Source organism: Acinonyx jubatus, chromosome A3, assembly GCF_027475565.1.
Source record: "Acinonyx jubatus isolate Ajub_Pintada_27869175 chromosome A3, VMU_Ajub_asm_v1.0, whole genome shotgun sequence".
NCBI lineage: Eukaryota > Metazoa > Chordata > Mammalia > Carnivora > Felidae > Acinonyx > Acinonyx jubatus.
Window position 1 is genome coordinate 34,641,156 of NC_069388.1, and position 19,972 is coordinate 34,661,127.

The following is a 19,972-nucleotide window of genomic DNA, read 5'->3' on the forward strand; positions in this document are numbered from 1 at the left end:
TCTATATAGTTTTTAAATGTATTTTAAGTCTCAGTAATGTTGGGTGGGTGGCATCATTTTATAGAAACAAGAAAAATGTTCCTTAAAAGGCTTTTCTAAGTTAAGACATTCCTTAGGGGGAGGGCTTGGGCATTGACAGGAGCTTCTGGTCACTTACTTATTGGAGTTCTGTGCTGTGAGGTCACCAGGGGATGAAGAATCCCTCCTTACAGAGACAATTTGGTACTTCTGCGATTGCCCATAATTCCTTCTGCCTTCATGCATATGGTGATCTTTAGACACCTTGAACTCTGGGCTGCCCCAGTTCCCTCCCAAAATGATTTGAGTCTTGACCCAGTATTTCCCCCTGAGCCTTTTCCTCTCCTGTCAGTTTCCGGTTTTCTTTCCTTGCCCTGTCAGACGACAGAGGCAGGGAATTTAGTGCAACTGCTTCTCCTCCTTGCTGTAGCAAGAACTCCCATGACACACAGGAAAAACACAGAGCAAATATGGCTGCTCCAACTTCGGAGCTCTCTCCACAGATGGTTCTGTTCCTAAGCTGCATGGATGTAAAATGTCCCTGGGCTGAAGAAGAGAGATGACATCTCTTAACTATCAGAAACTGAAATTTGATGTGAAAACAGGCAGTGACATTTAAGACAGGGATGACTAGGAATGAATCAAAAAGGCTCCATTTAATTTCTTTAGTATTATTTTTCTACTAAACATAGAGTAAAATAGCCCTCTTGTTTACTCCCACACTCACACAATAGGAAAGTGCTAGGCTGGGTGCTAAGGTCAGTTTTCCTTTGTCAAATCCAGTGAGCCTTGGAGACGTGGGGTTGTCTTTGCTGCCTTATCTGTAAGTGCAAATGCCATGGACCTCAGCGCTTAGCCATTGCAGCGGCCTTATCACTGCAAGCCACTGCTGTTTGTGATGGGAAGCAGTTCCAAAGCAGATGGCAATTAAATGAGCATTAGTATTTCTCTCACTCACTGTTGTTTTTGATCATTTGTATATCTTATTACTGAGTGGTAAGGGGAACAAATAAGAGAGTTGATGCCATGCTTCCAGAATATATGGCACATCAGCATTATATTTAAATGTCACTCTGAGATGTGTTGCGTGAGCTGCTCGCCGCCAGTTCCTTGAGCAGCGCTTATCACTGCTCCTAGAGCTGTAGGTTTTGTCTTCTCTTCTGCACCTAGGCCCTTTTGTGCAAGGAAAGATGAAGTAGCCCTTTTGTTTATTTGCCTGTTCTTCCTTTCTGCCTGCCCTGTGATTAAAGAGCCATCATGGGGCCTGGGGGTGGGTGTTTCTTGCTGTCTCTGCCCAGCATCTTACAGGGTTGTTTTCCAAACCTTCTGCAAAGATAGTGGGCCGCTTCTTACATCACATGGTTCAAAAGGAGGAAAGTTGTTAATCAAGATGCCATTGCTGGGCCATGATCTCAGGATTTTCTGATAGAGTAAAAGGTCGCTCCATTTCCTCCTCTCCCTTGTGGATGCTAAAACACTTTTTTTCTGTCAAACATTTGTTGGAAAATTGAGTCGCGTTGCAGTGGTATCCATTATTATGGCTCCCTCTGAACTACAGAATATATTGGTAAGAACACCAAGAAGAAAAGCTCCAGAGAAGGGGGCAGGATGGATTATGGAGAACTGGCTCAGGAGTTGCCAGGTGAGGTGAATTTAAACAGGCTCCTTATTACATCATTCCTAGAAATGTACTGTGGAGCCCAAGAAGAGGGGGACACATAGGCATCTCCCAGTGTTACTTAACCACAAAGTCTTCCCCCACCCCCACCTACACCTAACATATCTCTATGCATTCTAGAAATGGAATTTGGTCAATGATTAATCATTTGCTAGAAGGTAAGAGACCTCATCTAAAATCATAGTTATGGGGTTTGTTGGTCTTTTTTAGCATTGCTTTGCAGAGATCTGGGGAATGTATATTTTTTCTGCTGCCTTTACCTCTTGATAAGATAGAAACCGTTGAGGGGAAAACAGGAAAGGATCTGAGCCAAGAGGGGGCCATCTAGGTGCCATGGTTGGTGTTCACCACCAAGGCACTCAAATTAAATGCCTTGAGAAACAGCGGTTAAACAAGCAAACAGACAAAGATGGACCTCCCTTATAAAGACTGCAAGTATCTGGAAGTCTGTGCTGAGGAATTGCTACCTTCTTTTCAGTTCTTGGGGATGCTTAAATTGATGTTTTCAACTCTGGAAGTGAGGAAGGGTGGGTGGGAGGGAAGGAGGAGTGAAAAAACGAATATACATGGAAAGTCTTCACCACGAGCAACCAGACTTTTGGAAATGGCACTCAACCTAGAAATAGTGGGTTTTTTTCCTTAAGTATAAATAAGTAAAACTTCTGTTAAGTTCGGAAGAAAGAAGCAAATGAGAAAAGGCAGACTGGTTCTTTGTTATTTTTTAAATTTTATTTGTTTTAAGTTTGTTTATTGATTTTGAGAGAGAAAGAGCATGAGCAGGGTAGGGGTGAAGAGAGTGGGGAGAGAGAGAGAATCCCAAGCAGGCCCTACTCTGCCAGTGCTGAGCCTGACACAGGGCTCGAACCCACGAACCACAAGATCATGACCTGAGCCTAAATCAAGAGGTGGACGCTTAACCAACTGAGCCACCCAGGTGCCCCAGACTGGTTCCTTTTTGAAAAGAAAGGTTCCAGAGCCTGTGCCTTGGCCTCCAGGCATCTGGGAAATTTCAGCTTGCCCTTGTGGGTTCTGTAGGGTCAGGCTCTTGCATGCGCAGTTCTGTACCCTGTTAGAAGGTCAGTGTGCCCTGTCCCTGGACACGCCTAGCACACAGGTCAATGTTGATCAGCATTTCAACTTCATTCTTGCCACAGGGGATTGTCCTGTGGAATAGAGAACTACGTAACCAGCCACAGTGCTCCCCCAGTACAAGGGGAGGATGTCCATGAAATGCCACATTGGCACCAAAGAGAGATAACAGGTCTACTTGAATATGCAAATATTTGGCCAAGAATATGCTCTCCTGAGCTGAAGGAAGGAAAAATAACATTTTCCCATAGAGTTATACAAGCATATTAGAGGTATGAGATATTTGAGGGACAGCTTCTCATTCTCTGGTTATAAATTATTTTAAATGTTAATAAAAAGTGGTTTCCCTTTTTGATATGCAGCATATTTATATATAAATGTATATATAATATGTGCATGTATAATGTGTGTGTAAATCATTCTTTAAATGTCAGGTATATATATGGCTTTAGTCAGAGGAGAAACTAAGTTATAAAAGGAAAATTACCTTAAAGAGGCCTCGTCAGGTCTTGACTCTCTAATCCTGAGCCCTTTTGCTGAAAAATTTTGGTGGAACTATCCCACTGGCTACCCTCTGCGTGGATGTATTACTCTAGCTGCAGAATGAGCACCTGCCACCACGTGGCAAAATCCCGTGTCCTAGGAGTATCTGATTTATTCAAAATTGCGAAGAATGAAGTGCTTGTCTCAAGTAACCTGCTAACCTAAGCCTTGTTCCAGGTATTTTATCTTTTTGACATCATCTTTTTGTCCCATGTGATTCAGTTTGAACAAGCCTTATTTCTACTTTGCGTATTTTTGTTGCCATTTCATCAAGAACACTACTGAGTTGTATATTATAAAAATTTTAAAGGCATATGTAACTGAAAAAGGCATCTCGTTTAAACTCAAATAATAAGGCACGATTTCAGAATCCGGGAACATAACTCCCCAGTGGCTTCTAGAATTGTTAATATTGGTAATTGAAGATAGGTTTAAGTAATGATATTTATCCAACTAATGGATAAATCTGCAGCATCTTATTTTGATATATAATTTAGGCTATATCTACATAATCCTACAGCAGATGGCTGATCAGAAATCTCAGCCAGTTTGTCCTTGTAATACAAAGCAATATATAGCCTAGTTTACTGTATTGTGTCATGACTGTATGTTATAAAATATAGCACCTGTATTCAAGATCAGAATTGTACACAATCGACCCTCAAGGCTGGGATCATGACATAGCTGCAAGAAACAGGAAGAACACTCTGGGATTCAAAATATTCTTTCATCAAACCATGACAGGACGTTGGGGTGGTCTCTAGGGGCTGATGGATGGATGCTCCCTGTTAACAATGATAAAGCCTGTTTTATTTGAAAGATACACCCAAGAACAGAAGATTCCTTCACTGCCATAACTTCAAGCTGAAGACGATTCACATATGTTGTCTACCTTGGATTCGGCTGCCTCTGCCTTTTGTAATTCCTGCATAGAAATTCCCAACTGACCAATGTTGACCCATAGGTAGGGACATCTCTACGCCCCTCACGCAGCAGGAAGAAGTTACTGAAGCTGAGACTTGTGCCCAAATGCCAAAGATTTGCCACTGTCGATCTGTCAGGGGGAAGTATAGAGTCCACTTTTAGGCAACAGGCTTGAGCAATGAAAACTTGAGCAAGGCAGAAGGGCCCACAGCGACCATCACCAAGCCGATGCAAACGGGCTCATTAAGTGAGCCTCCTCAAAATAGCTATAGGCCCTAACTAACCAATGGGCTACTTAAAAACAAGCACAGTTATGAGAAAAGGGAAAATTTCATGCTTTCCTATAAGCCCTCACTCTGCTCTATAACTGTGGCTCCTCACCATCACCTCCTCCTCTCAGGCAGTCTCCTTTTTGCTGTCCTGCCCACTGCTCCCTTGCAGCGTATTCAATAAATTTCTATCTCCTTAAAAGATTTTTTTTTATCAGTTACCATTGGTAATCAAATTTGCCACATGATGGGAGACTTAAAACAACAGAAGTTTATTCTCTGACAGTTCTGGAGACTAGAAATTTAGCATCAAAGACTTGGCTCTTGGGGAAATCCTTCCTTGCCTCTTTTGAGCTCCTGGCAGGCCTTAGCATCCCTTGGCCTGTAGCTCCATTTCTCCATTCTCTGACTTCATCATACCCTAGCCTTTTTTCTCTTTGTCTTTGTGTGTCCTCTTCTCATCTTATAATGTCACCAATCATTGGATTTAGAGCCTATCCTAATCCTATCTCAGTCCTTAACTAATTACATACCCAAAGTCCCTACTCGGAAATAAGGGGACATTCTGAAGTTCCAGACAGTCATGAATTTTGAAGGGCATTTTTGAACCTACTGAACCCTCTTAATTCTGCTGTACTTGCTTAGTACTTGTTCCTTCCATTAATTATTCTTAAATAACTATTTTAAAGCTTATTAGGAACATATCTTGTTATCAAGTATATAAGTTGTATCTTATATAGAGATACATATCTCTTATGTATCTGAATCACTAATTTTCTGATAAAAGAAAATGCTAAATCTGTTTTTGTACTAACCTATTTCTTGCAAAGTCATCTTTCATAAAAAGAAAAAAACTTGTGGGGCGCCTGAGTGGCTCAGTCAGGTAAGTGTCCGACTTCGACTCAGGTCATGATCTCCTGTTTTGTGGGTTTTAGTCCTGTGTCGGGCTCTTTGCTGACAGCTCGGAGCCTGGATCCTACTTCAGATTCTGTGTCTCCCTCTCTCTCTCTCTTGCTCTTGCTCACTCTCGCTCTCTCAACAATAAACATTAAAAAAAGAAAAAACTTGAAAGTCCATCTAAATATCTAGCAGTAGAGAATAGTTTAGTACATAAACTCAATGGGACATTATTCATTCACTAAAAGTAATTTTTAAAACTATACAGGTATAACCTAATAAATGAGAAAAGACAGATTGGGTAATTTCAAGTAAACCATACAAGATATGTATTCATGTGGAAAAAATTGCACAAGAATATACAAAAATGAAAGTAGCTTGGTTAGTTTGGATGGGTTATGGATCATTTCACACTCTAAGGTCTTTGTTGGTTTTATAATGGGCTTTAAGTGATTAAAGCCCTATCTATTATTCCTACTGGAAGGACTACTAGTAACCTCTCAGAAATGCCATAAACACCCCAGGCCCTCAAACTAATGGTATACCATTAAGGATAAGCAAGTACTTGTTTCCTAACAAGCCAGCCCTATGGATCATCTACTGAGATGTGCCAGTGGGAAACCAAGGCAAAGTATATCCAGTGTGGGCACGTGCAGGGAGGCCTACACCAGGTAGGTTTTCTCCAAGTGAAGGGCAGGGGGTTAGGTGGGCATGGTTTGAGTTTCACCTTGCCCCATAACAGTGTAGACAGGTGGAAGGAGGAGGCATTTTGGAGTCAGACACAGATGGACTAAAAGCCCTGAGCCAATTCAATGAGTTGACCCAACAACTGGGGTCACTGAGTAGACCACAACAAGTGGGGCAGTCAGGCTTTATCTGCTCTCATGTGACCCATAAGCAGTCACAGTACCTCCTCTGGAGTATTCTTAGAAGAAGAGAAAGTCAAGCCTAAATGACACATCAGGGAAACATTGATATTCAGAATGTGGGACATTTCATAGGACACCTGGTCAGTCTCCTCAACAAATCTATGCGTTGTGAAAAATAAATAGTAGCAGAGACTAGTCTAGATGAAAGTAAATTTAAGAGACATAGTTATCAGAGACCTAGAATGGACTCTATCTTGATTCAAAAAAATTAATTGTAAATAGGGAACATATTAAGATGGGCCATTTATTATAGTAAGGAATTCCTGCCAACTTTGTTGGATAAAGTGTTGGTATGGTTGGTTCTGAAAGAAAACACCCCTTTTTAGAGATGCGTAGAGAAGTAATTAGGAATCAAATGCTATAATGTCTGGAATTTGCCTTAAAATGTGTCAGCAGAGAGGAAAAAGAAAGAAAAAAGGAAGGATGATAGATGAAGGAAATGTAGTAGACTGTTTATAACTGTTAGGTCTTCATCAGTATGTGAGGGGTTATTTTACCTTTCTCTCCACTTTTATGTATCTTTGAAAATGTTCATAATAATAAGGACTTAAAAAGGTAAATATTTTTCTGGAATATTAACTTCCAAGAAAATGATTATCTCTTATTTTTTCCTAAGCAAGATTTAAGAGCTAAATTTGTTCACATTCCCCATTAGGAGAAAAAAGAGTTCTTAAGGACATAAGTGATAACTGGATTTAGACCTTCTCATATACCCTTGGTAGGAGAAAATAAATTGATGCAACGTCTTTGGAGGTCAATTTGTCAGTAACTACCAAAAGAACAAATACCCTTACCCATCATTCTAACCTCTAGTCATTTATGCTATGGACATTGCAAATGTATGCTCGGAAATGTTCAAGGATGTTACTGCAATACATACAAGAAATAGATAACAATATACACTGGCTGTAGGAGTGTCAGGGAAGGAGATTTTTATATTTTATATGTTTGTTTATCATGCACATGTACTTTCTATTACAAAAAGGAAAAAATTAAACAAAAATTATCTTAAGAATGTTATAAGGAGCCTGATTTTACAGGAAGAAATTGACACACATACAATTTTTGAAATTGGTAAATTATGTACTGTTTTAAGGTAATGAGAATAATTATTACTTCTATAGTATTGGTAAATAATGCAAAATTACATGAGATTCTACTAGAAGGTACTTGAAACTCTTCAAATGACATTATATAAAAAATGAAGTTTTACTGTTTTTAAGTGCCAGGTGTATCTGAGAAAATGCTGGGGAAATACTTCATTTCAACTACCATGGAACCAAAATTGGCTTTAAATACGTATTAGCCTTCTTATCTAAAATTAAGACTTAGATACTGGAGGTACCTACTGTGTGCCAAGTTCTTTTTACATTTATCATTTCACTGAATGCTCCTAGTACACCTTCAGAGTGGGTGGTATCAGCCCTGATTTTCGAATGAAGAAACACAGTTGAGGACATGAATCAACCCACTCAGAGTCACACAAATTAGTCAATAACCCAGGGCAATTGACTTGCCCTGCCACACTGTCATCGTTATTCGGGGGGAAACCCAAAGAGAGAAAGTCATCTGGCCTTTGATCCTTGCCTTTCCTTCTTTCTTGTTTCCTGTAACTGGCTGTGTTTTCCAAACTTTGTCTTATTTCCTAGGAGAAGGTACTTAACAGAAGACATAACCCGGGTCCAGGATTATGAATTGTTTATTAGTTGAATTTTCTTGGATGTTTATAGTAAGACAGAATCAACAGCTCATTGGCTTTCCCCCCCCCCCCCCAGATATTGTGGATGCTTTATCAGATCCAAAGAAATTTCTTTCCATTACGGAGAAGAGAGCAGACCAAATGAGAGCTATGGGCATTGAAACTGTAAGTAGCAGTTGACTAAAGACAGCCAAGTTGGGGAATTTTGGTGGTCAGTGATGATAACAGCAAGAGAAAGTTATAAGTTAATATAGCAAACCTCAGTGTTTTTAAAACTGAAGTTATCTAGTCAACAAAATAGTTTCAAGGGACTGTAAAAGTGTAGCCTATTTAATAAATGGAAATCGATGGTGCTTTGAGGAATGTTTAAAATACAGGATGCTTTTATGATACACTACAATACCCGTTAACCCAACTCAACAAATTAATGAAATTGACATTTACATTTCTTTGTTGTTTATGAAAGTCTTGCATCCCACCTTCTCCCATTTCAGTGCACTTGTGTTGTTTGTTCTTTTGTTTTTAAAGCTCCCTTTACCATACCCTGTTTGTAAAAGAGTTGCACCTTTTCTCCTGCCAGGCAAAGATCCATTAAGAGAGTTGTAGGGAAGTTGTTGAGTGGTTCAGACTGGATTAAGTAAGATAGAGAAAGCACCAGACAGTTGAACGTGAGGTGGCTTACATCCGGCTTAACACAAACATTTCTGTTCCAGAGTGACATAGCAGATGTGCCCAGTGATACTTCTAAGAATGACAAGAAAGGAAAGGCCAACACTGCCAAAGCAAACGTGACCCCGCAGAGCAGCTCTGAGCTCAGACCAACCACCACGGCGGCCCTGGGGTCTGGAGTGGAAGCCAAGAAAGGTAAAGGGGAGGTGTTTGAGCTCCTTGTGTGTTCTGGAAATTTTAGAGTCTTTTTGAAGGGTCTTTATGAAGATCATTAGAGTTGCGAGTACTGCTCATTTTATTGCCCTATAAAACCCCAGAGCAGCAAGCTTTCTTGCAGATTGGACCAACTGCTTAATCTTCCTGAGTGTTTAACAGGGAGTCAACATTTGGATTTCATCTGCTAGATTCCTGCACCTTAGGGCACTGGGTACAAAATCTGTAGTTTTGGGAAATGTTTGAATTCAGTCTCCTTGATGAAAAGAATTCCACACAATGAACTTCACTAATTCATCCCTGTGCTCTTCTGCCTACCAGACAGGCAGTGGGCTCATGAACCAACAGAATCATCATTGTTCTGATATTTCCAGATTCCCTTATTGGCAGTTTGCCCGCATGGGTAGATATTGAGCATCCATGATTATTTGTGAAATTGTCAGATGGGCATTTGAAGACCAATTCGATATGGTTACCTGTGGGTGAAATAAGATATCCTAAGAAGTGTCACCACAAAGAATTATGTGCCCCAAGTGCTAATATTCAGCTGGTATGTAGGGACACAACCATATTGGTTATTTAAAGTTGACTTCCATGCTTACTGGCTGGGCTTTCATTCTGATTGGATGGTGCCCATACCACACTGTTAATTATACATTTTGAATGTCCTCCTTGATCATGAATCATTTACTAAACTCATTTTTCTTACTGTGATAAGAATTTTTTTGAGTGGTTTTTTACTCAGTATGTATATTTCCCACTTACGTGTGAATTCAGTGCCCTCCATGTTAGAGAATCAAGTTGTACCCTTAACTACACACAGTGCTACAGTTTAAGGTAAGAAATGACAGGCTTTTCCAAACCATGGCAGCATAGTAATTTAGCAGGAAACTAAGAGTGCGTGGAGCTTTGTATAACAAATTAGAAAATGAGACTGCACAGAAGTAGCCCAAATTGTGCTTTGCCTGCAGCTGTTTGTCTGTTCTTCCCTGGAGATATAAGCAAGCCCATGATACAGGCTTTAGGCATTCCATTCCAGTACTGGTCGTTATTAACATTAGCCGTTCAAACAGAGAGAGACAGTAGGAAATGGGAGAGTTTTTGTTTAAAGTGCTTGTATCATGCCCCCTAGTACATAAAGACATTAGTAATTTTAGTAAGTCAAGTGGCCTGAAAAATTGCAGTATGACCAGTTTACAGAAGGCAAAAGCAATCCTAGTTCTAGAAGGAACATGTTTATGTTTAGAACTGTCTCACCCCTGGTTTCAAACAAGATACGAAGGAGCCAAGCATTTCTCATCTCCAGTCCAGTCTCTTCAACAGGCACCCTGAGAAAGAGGGTCTACATGCTGTTTCCTTCTGGCCTTTTATTTAGGAAAATTGGAAATCTACTGTATGTGACAAGACCAGATTCTGTGAGAAATGCCTTCACACCTTCAGGGACCTCATGTGGCTAGAGGGGTAATGTAGATGGGGTCCCACACAACAGCCAGGCCAGGCAGTGGTCAGTGAGAGCTGACCCTTAGAAACAGGAGGGGAGAGGGCATCCCTTCCAGCAAGTGTCCCAGAGAAACTTATAAATGAGATCCCAATTGAGCTGGGCCTTGAAACTTAGATCTGACTTGAATAGAAAGTAATGAAATGTATTCTTCTCATGGATATATTGAATCACTATACTGGATGTTTGGGAATGCCTACATAGGAAAACCATGAGCTAGATGAAGTTCATGGAGAAGATTAATGTACAGTTTCGAAGGACACGTGTGGAGGTAACCATGCTCAGCAGAACCTGGTCTCAGTGAAGGGCTTATTTATTTTATTATTTTATTTTATTTTATTTTATTTTATTTTATTTATTTGCATGGTGGCTTTTAGAAGAATGGCATAGAAGTGAAAGAGGGAAGTTTGTGGGTTTTCTTCCTACTCCTATCTATGAACAGGGGAGTCAAGAAATAAAATACTCCAGTGACCTTTGTAAGAAGAGGTGTCATTTGTGAAAGCAACCTTCTTCCATAAGATGGAGAACTGTCTTAGAGTGCCTGGGTGGCTCAATCAGTTAAACGTCCAACTCGGTTTCCATTCAGGTCATGATCTCATGGTTCATGGGTTCGAGCCCCGCACCAGGCTCTACGCTGACAGTGCAGAGTCAGCTTGGGATTCATTCATTCATATTCTCTCTCTCTCTTTCTCTCTCTCTCTCAAAATAAATAAAATAAACTTTTAAAAAAAGACAGAGAGCTGTCTTAATTTAGGTCATCCCAAAGCAGACCCAAGGTTTCAAATGCAAGTAATTTATTGGGGGGGGGGGCAAGGTACAGTGTACACAGGTAGGGGCTTGGGGAGGTGACACAAGGTAGAGAAGGTAGCCGGTAGTCAGAGTGTGTTCAGGCTCCACAGAGGCACCTGGAACTCAGTGCCCCTGGGAACATTCTGAGGGCTAGTGTTGGACACTAACCTCAGAGGCATCCTCCTGGATGAGCAGGGGAACATATACTTTGACTACAGTCAGCCTTTTGTTGAGAGCTCCCATAGGAGGGATCAGTTCCCTAATGATTTTAGGTTGACCAAAGGGTGGTAAAGCATGTTTTGGAGGGAGAGTCCTCAGGTAACTTCCTCAGGCAGGAAAATGCAGGTGCTGGCAGTTGAAAGTCAACTAGAGTGGCCTGATGTAGAGAGAGCAAGGTGTACAGGTCCAAGCCAAGCAGCATTTGCTGTCCACATCTGTGGAGGTGAGAAAGTTCTAATGGTTTCTCTTAGACACACAGCCAGACAGCAATAACTGCACCAATGCTGCTTGATTTTCTCTTTAAGAATAAGGAATCAATAAAACTAAACTCCTAGTTGATCTACAAATTACAGCTTAGGAGAAAATGAGTTATTTTTGAGCTTTGTTGAGAAGAACAAAAACTTTATGTAGTAAACCTCCATTTAGCCAAAATCTTTGGTGCCCAAAGTGTAGTGCTTAACCCCACTCGTAGAACTGCACTGGCCAGTGTAGTAGCCACCTGCCACATGTAGCTATCTAAATTTAAACTTAAAAATTAACCCTTGAACACCTCAGCTGCACTAGCCACATTTCAGGTGCCCAACAGTCACATGTAGCTAGTGGCTCTCCGTTGTTGGACAGCTCACATATGGAACACGGCCCCTGTCGCCAAAAGTTCTATTAGACCCACTTCTGTAGGCCAACAGAGGGAACTGAGCATGTACCAATCCTGGTTCTGTGGAGTGTGAGTTTTTCCTGGCTAAATCCTTTATAGGAAATATAATTTTTACAAGTTGTTTCTGTCTCAAAAAATGCAGAAACCAAGTTCGTGTTCCCATAGGTTCCTGTCCATAATGATTTACTTTAACCAAGACCGAAAAAGAAGTCTCACTGGACTGGGTCAACTCTTTATATAGCCCCTCCAGGGATCTTGCATGCACCCCAATACTCTGTTCATTTTATAGAAGAGAAGACAAAGCTGGGGAGCCAGGATTCACGGCCTCTCACTCTTGGCAGTAAAGCCGGGAGTTAGCTTGTATGTCAGACTTCAGAGGTCAAAGAGCAACCCTGTGGTCCCTGGACACCCTTATCATAAATGTTCTAGATCACAAGACTGATTCCTCTTAGCCATGACTCCTTTTCCCACTTCCTCGCCCTCACATGGGCTGTGTGCATCTTCTTAAAATAAGTAAAACTGAAAAACAAGAGCCTGGGACTCAATCCTACCTTTCTTGATTGAATATCTCATACCTAATTTTTTGGAATTCTAATGGAAATCAGTTATAGTACAGAGCACACATTCATTTTGTTTGTCTAAGATGAAAATCTGCAGTCAAACAGAAAATGTTTGGGGATCCTTCTACCACTGTGGTTGCCATGACGACACCTGGCCTAGCATCCTTCACTAGCAGGATAATTTAGTATGTTACTCCGGGTCCTTATGACAGCATCCTGTGAAGAATTCACTGGTCCATCACACAGAATAATAGCTGTTATAAAACAGTTTGAATTCGGGATTTCCTGTATGTTGAAGGCATGGGTGTGCTCAATAGCATATTGCTTAAAAATTAAATTTGGTGAAAGAAGCTGGGAAAAAAAATATTTTGTTCTTTGACGATGAGGTGAGAAAAGAGCTGGGAGGTAGTTGACTGGTATGATATACAAAGATAAAAGTAGTGTTAATAGATGCTGTAGTTTGGCACTCCATTGCCCCAGCTGCTATGTGTATTGGCTGATTTTTAATTTTTTTAATGTTTATTTTTGAGAGAGAGAGACAGAGTGTGAGTGGGGGAGGGAGAGGGAGACACAGAATCTGAAGCAGACTCCAGGCTCCGAGCTGTCAGCACAGAGCCTGATGTGGGGCTTGAACTCACGAACCATGAGATCATGACCTGAGCTGAAGTTGGACGCTTAACCAACTGAGCCACCCAGGTGCCCCTGTATTGGCTGATTTCAAATCACACCTGCAACTCTCTCAGAGGACTGCCCTCCCAGACTGTGGCGGTGCCCTTGTCTGGAAACACCTGGAAGGTTTTGTGCAACCTCTGAAGCCAGTGGCTGACTATTACGGGGTTACAAAAGTCCAGTCTTCTTACCTCGAGGTAGAACAACTCCAGAGGGCTATGTACTCTAAAGAGCTCTCTGAAGGGTCAGGCTGAGGTTGGATTTCCCCTAGAAATACACCGTACCTTCTTCCTCTGCCCTGTTCTGCTTCTCTCACTGCCCTGAGGGTTTCTCCTGAGCACCTTTCCCTAGTAAGTCATGTGCACAAGGAATTCCAACTCAGGCTCTGCTCGTAAGGAACCTGAACGAAGATGATAAGCATGCCAACTGTCTATTTAATTGCTTTGTAATAAGAAATTAAGATGCTTATACCCATTACCATCCACATAAAGCTGCTTCACTGTCTTTAGATGAGATTTCAAAGTGATGAATTTTGTATTATCAGTTATTCTCTTTAATTTTTAATACACACAGTGCTTTAATTTTTTTTAAGGTATCGAACTTATCCCTCAAGTGAGGATAGAAGATTTAAAGCAGATGAAGGTAAAATTGCTCATTTTGCAAGCACTCTTCCATTACCTATATTGGTGAAACCAATATATTTTGGTTTCTCACCAGATGTATTCATTGTGGCTACAAAAAAATTGATTTTGGGCCCTCTTTGCTTCTTCCACAGGCTTACTTGAAGCATTTAAAGAAACAACAGAAGGAGCTAAATTCTTTAAAGAAGAAACATGCTAAGGTACATCGTGCTGAGCATGTGTGCATACATGTGTGTGATTTTGTTTGCTGGTTTGTCTTTTAGCTCTCAGATGAAAACCTCAAGCTGTTGTTCTGTGTGATGGACCAGTGAATTCTTCACAGGCAAAAACATGGCTTAGAAACTGACACCAACCAACTGGGCAGTAGTACCTTGATCTTAACTGGTAGGAAATGAGGTTTAAAAATAGAATCCATTTGGGATTGGTTGTCACTGATTTATAATCTGCATTTCTGACATTTACCTCAGAAGCATAACAGAGCTTCACCCATTTAAAAATTGTTTAATAATCATGGGGCACCTGGGTGGCATAGTCAGTTAAGCATCCAGACTCCTCTCTACCCCTCCCCCAGCTTGTGTGCTCTCTCCCTCCCCCCTGCCCCCGCTCAAAATAAGTAAATAAACTTTAAAACTATTTAATAATCAGACTTTATCCAAGAGTCTGGCTAGGTCCCACTATTTTAAAGACCAGCTCAGTCTCCGGCTAGAAGCACCCAAATCCCCTGGGTTACTGGCAAGTCATTTGCCACACACAGGGCATGGAGGGAGGTGCTAGCCAGCCCTGACTCTCTCACCCATGGCTCCTAGAGAGAGGGCTTTTCTCACTTGTCCCATTATGTAAACTCTGCTCAGTGACCTACTTCCGAAATAGAGTTGTTTTTTCTCTTCGCCCATAAGAAGAGATTTTTTTGACAGTGATCATGAGAAATTCTAAGAGCTGGTTGCAAATTTAAGAGAAGAGCAGCAGCTGGTCTCAGGAGTTCTCGTGTGGGCTGAACACTTCACAGCACTCCATCATCCTGCTCCCAGTCCCTCCTCACAGAGAAAGGAGGAAAACACGATACCTCTTTCCTTCCCAAGATGGATCATGACAGCCACTGGGGCTGGAAGGGTAATGTGTGTGTTCCTCCATTACGGGCAGCCGGAGCAAGAGAAACTTAATTTCTTGAAAGGACTTCTGAGTTCTTTTAAACTTGTCATGAGTTCTACTTTGTACTGTGACTCAGACCTCGAACCGAGGCATGTCTCTAGAGCTGGACTTGAATGGCCTATCTCCTAATCACTCTGGATATTAAAAGCACAAAGCTCATGGGGCACCTGGGTGGCTCAGGCAGTTAAGCATCTGACTCTTGATTTCAGCTCAGGTCATGATCTTGCGGTTCGTGAGTTTGAGCCCTGCATTGGGCTCTGCACCAGCAGTATGGAACCTGCTTTGGATTCTTTCTCTCCTTTCCTCACCCCCCGCCTCTCTCTCAAATAAATAATCATTTAAAAAATGTTTTTTAAATTCAAAGCTCACGGCCCCAATTTAAGTTTGTGCTGCTTTGAGAAATTCATCCTATTCTTGGCCTAGTAATATTCCCTGTATTATTGAATGGATGGTTTAGTGCATTTGCTCCACAGACTATTTGCTCCTAATTTCATGAATAAGTCCACTGAGTAGAATTCCTTCTTATTGCCCATAGGGGAGACTTGCCACAGATTTTCAGAAGTGTAGGAGACAAAGCTGCTTAAAGCAGTGTTTTCAATTTTGTTGGTTGTTGGCAACAACCTAGAGTATGGAAAGGCAGCAGAAGAGAGGGAGAAAAGGAAATAAGGAAGAATGCAACGTACTTTTGATTATTAGGGATGGAGTTGGTAGCCACATGGTAAGGCATCATCCCCCAGATTTTCTTTCCATTTAACTTGGATCTCTGTCATTGATGCTGACATCTCAGGGGCCTGTGGGCTCTTTGGAAACTTCTACTTTTAACCTCACCCTCATTAAATTTTTCCTTGAGGCATGACCAGGAGACATATACTGTGACATAATAAAAATAATCATGGCAGCTAGAATTTTTGCATGCAAAGTATTTTCCAGATGCTGTGCACAGAACTTTATATATATCGTCTCATTTAATACTCTCCACCCTATAAGGCAAATTCTGTTTAAGTCTCCATTTTACATGTGAAATTAAGAAATTAAGGATTAGGCAGGTTAAGGAATTGAACTAATGTCCCAGCACTGGAGAGCAGCAGAGCCAGAATTTGAACCCAAGCCATCTGACTCTAGAACCCATACTCTTACCTCATTATTCTGTGAAGGATGTTAGATGCTTTGACAAGTAAACAAGTTCCCCTCGCTGCAGCAAATGCAATGGCAGCACACAGCTTGTTATGAAAATCCCCATCTAGTTTGGACAATGTCAGTACACTGGTTACCTGTACAGCTACTGAGGAAAGATGATCCTCAATTTTTTAGAACTTGACCTACATACTACTGAGAAGGATTATCTGTTGATATCCTTCTCTGAACCTTTGAGTCCAGACTGACTCAGGTTGGCAAACATGCCCATCTGCTTCATCAGAAAAGTGCCCAAGATGGTGTCTTCGTCAAATTGGCGTAGACTGGGCGGCTTAAGCAACAAGCATTTATTTCTTAAAGTATGGAGGCTGGATGTCCAAGGTCAAGTTGCAGCAGATTCAGAGCCCCCTTTCTGGATTTGGGATAGCCTCCTTGCTATGTCCTCACATGGTGGAAAGGGCTAACATTTCTCTCATGTCTCTTATAAGGGCACTAATTACATTCATGAGGGCTCTGCCCTCATGACCTAGTCACTTCCCAAAGACCCCCTCTCAGATTCCACCACGTTGGAAATTAGGGCTTCAACATAGGAATTTGGAGGGGAGACAGAACATTCAGTCCATTAATAGGTGGAAAATTACTTTTCTGTGAGACAGTTTAGAGCTGACCTTGGTGGATCTTCCCCTCAGACAACACTGCACTTAATTCAGCCAAATCCATTTCTTCACTCTTGTTGGCAGGGACGCCTCCATGTTGTGTCATAACCAGTAGATCCCAGATGGCTGAAAGACTGTACATTGCCTTCATTTGTAGAAAACAGAGGAGCTTCTTGGAGCCCCATATTATAATGGAACCAACACCTAAAAGAAGATTTTTAAATCTCCCTAAATCCGCAAATCTGAATTGTGTGGACCTTCATAACTGCGTTAGGGAGCATTTTTTGGAGGAAGCATTCAAAATTCCTTAGGTTGAGGAACAGAGTAAATTGACATGGTAGTAAAATATCCCATGCTTGCCTATTGCCTTTCAGAGTGCTTTTCAGAAGTATTTCTGAACAGGGCAGTGCATTTCACAGCTTGTTTTCATATCCTTATGCACCACAAAAGTCCATGTTACAAGTGTGTGATTATAAGCTTATGAATGAATCCCTTCTCCTACATTCGGTACACAGGGGACCCACTTTTTTATTCAGACTGCTTCGGCAGCATAATTTATGAATTCTGAATTCTGTAATGTTTTTATATAAAACTACTAATAAGGCTAACATTTATTTAATGCCAGTTTTGTATTACACATTTTATATACATTCTCAAATCCTCACAGTATCCCCAAAACCCAATTGACCCTGCCCACATTCTAGACATGAATAAAATGAGGGAGGTGAGTCCCTTGCCTAGAGTAATATAACTAGTTAATGCTGGTAACGAGCCTCATTTGCTTACTTTGAATGCACACCTTTTACAACTCACCACATTATCCACATTTATTAAAAATGCACTCCAGGTGGCTCAGTGTGTTGAGCGTTTCACTCTTGATTTCGGCTCAGGTCATGATTCCAGAGTCGTGGGATCGAGCCCTGTGTCGGGCTTTGTGTTGAGTGTGGAGCCTGCTTGGGATTCTCTCTCTCCCTCTGCCCCAGGATGTGAACTAAAATTCTGACCCCAGAACTCATGCCCCCCCTTTTTTTTCCAAGTTTTTGGAGTATCATTGACATGCAATGTTAAATTAGTTGCAGCATTGCAAGGTAGGGACTTGATAAGTTTAATACTGTTTTGTGCTCACAACAAGTATAGCTACATCTGTCACCATACAAGGCTATTATGGTACCATTGAGTATATTCCTTATGCTGTACTTTTTATTCCTGTGACCTATCATTCTATAACTAGAATCTATCTCTCACTTCCATTCACCCATTTTGCCCATCCCCCCAACCCTGTCCTCTCTGGCAACCATCAGTCTGTATTTATAGGTCTGATTCTGCTTTTTGTTTATTTATTCATTTGGTTTGGCTTATTTTTTTTCATGTTTGTTTATTTTTGAGAGACAGAGTACGAGTGAGGGAGGGGAAGAGAGAGAGAGAGACACACAGAATCTGAAACAGGCTCCAGGCTTCGAGCTATCAGCACAGAGCCCAGTGCAGGACTTGAACTCACCAACCATGAGACTGTGACCCAAGTCAAAGTTGGACGCTTAACTGACTGAACCATCCAGGCGCCCCTGTTTTTGGTGTTTTTAGATCCCACATATGAGTGAAATCATATGGTATTTGTCTTTCCCTGACTTATTTCACTTAGCATAATATCCTCTAGGTCCATCCATGTTGTTGCAAATGGCATGATCTCATCTTTTTTATGGCTGCATAATATTCCATCTTACATATATGTTTATGTACACACACACACAGTAACTCACCCTACATCTTCCTTATCTGTTTGTCTACCAATGGACACCTGCATTGCTGCCACATTTTGGTTGTTGTAACTATAGAGATGTGTATATGTTTCTTAATTAGTGTTTTCTTTGAGTAAATACCCAGTAGTGGAATTCCATTACCCCTGAATTTTCACACATTGATTTTTCTTTCTCACATATTCTTGGTGGTCTTAGTAAAAGGTTTTTAAGAGCCATCATGATCCTATCAGGACACAAATATCTTGGCTTCCTTTGGAACTGTTTTTTTCAACATATGATCCTTGGGCCAGGAGCTGGAGGCTTTGTAAAAAATGTATATGCTTGCATCTGAGACTTAGTTATAATCACCAAGAAGAGGCCTAGGAAATAAATAAGCTCCTCTCCTTCACATATTAAAATTAAATTTTGAGAATTGTTTCTTTAGGAATATTATTTGGCACTCTTCATTGTCCCTTGACCCCTAGTGGAACCCCCACCCCCACTTGCCTTCAAGCTGTAGACCAGTCCTCCTTAAAAAAACAGATTTTGACCTGTTGTTGAACGAGAAAAAATGCCCCCAGCCTTTTTGTGAAACATCTATAAACCTTTTTAACTGTTTTGAAGCAACCTAAGATGGGGCTGAGATTTGCTACTGTAAGGCCTTGGGTTATAAAGTAACTATTGAGGAGGGAACCTGGCCCAGGCTGTACCCTGCCAACCACAGCATCCATGCATCAACCTTAGCAGTTGGCAGCTAAGAGCAGAGGCTCTTACCTAGTCCATATTATTACTGCAGGGACTCTCCACTCTTACACATCAGCTGAGGTAAATAATGCCACTTCTTAGACCTACAGGGAAGCAGAGAATCCATGAGCTAAATCCCAGTGGCTTAAGACACAAATGTAATATGCAAAAGAAATCTTGTTTTCAAACTTGAAGGTTAGCCACAGGATAGAAGAGGAATTCTGGTGTAAGAGGATCTATCACTTGCAGGAGAGCCACAGAAATAGGCATGTGAGCTGCTTTTAGGATACTAAGAGAAAAATCAGGGATAATGACCATTTGAGCCTCAAATGAGATCAGGATGCTAGCTAACATGCCTAGATTTTAGAAAATGGCAGGGGTCAATGGCCATTGTTTTTGACCCTGTGAGTGCAGCTGGCAATCAGACTTTTATGTGTCTCTCACTTTCTAGAACCACCTCTCCATTTGAAATGGAAACTAGGGAAATGGTTTTCAAGTGTCCATTAGAAGAGACACAGCAAAAACAAAACTAAGCAACAGTCATCTCCCCTAATACATGACTCAGTGGAGTCCAGAAATAGGGTTTCTTTCATT

At 41.2% G+C, this 19,972-nt stretch overlaps 1 protein-coding gene across 20 annotated transcripts in view; it reads left to right on the plus strand.

Annotated features, from left to right (window-relative positions):
- PLCB4 (phospholipase C beta 4) overlaps positions 1-19,972 on the plus strand; it is a 415,996-nt gene that overhangs the window by 372,552 nt on the left and 23,472 nt on the right. For all 20 annotated transcript variants that reach the window (XM_053200245.1, XM_053200251.1, XM_027069585.2 and 17 more), the window contains 4 exons: positions 8,123-8,211; positions 8,760-8,910; positions 13,911-13,960; positions 14,094-14,159. In XM_053200245.1, the coding sequence (XP_053056220.1) occupies positions 8,123-8,211; positions 8,760-8,910; positions 13,911-13,960; positions 14,094-14,159 (356 nt within the window). The remainder of the gene's footprint in view (positions 1-8,122; positions 8,212-8,759; positions 8,911-13,910; positions 13,961-14,093; positions 14,160-19,972) is intronic.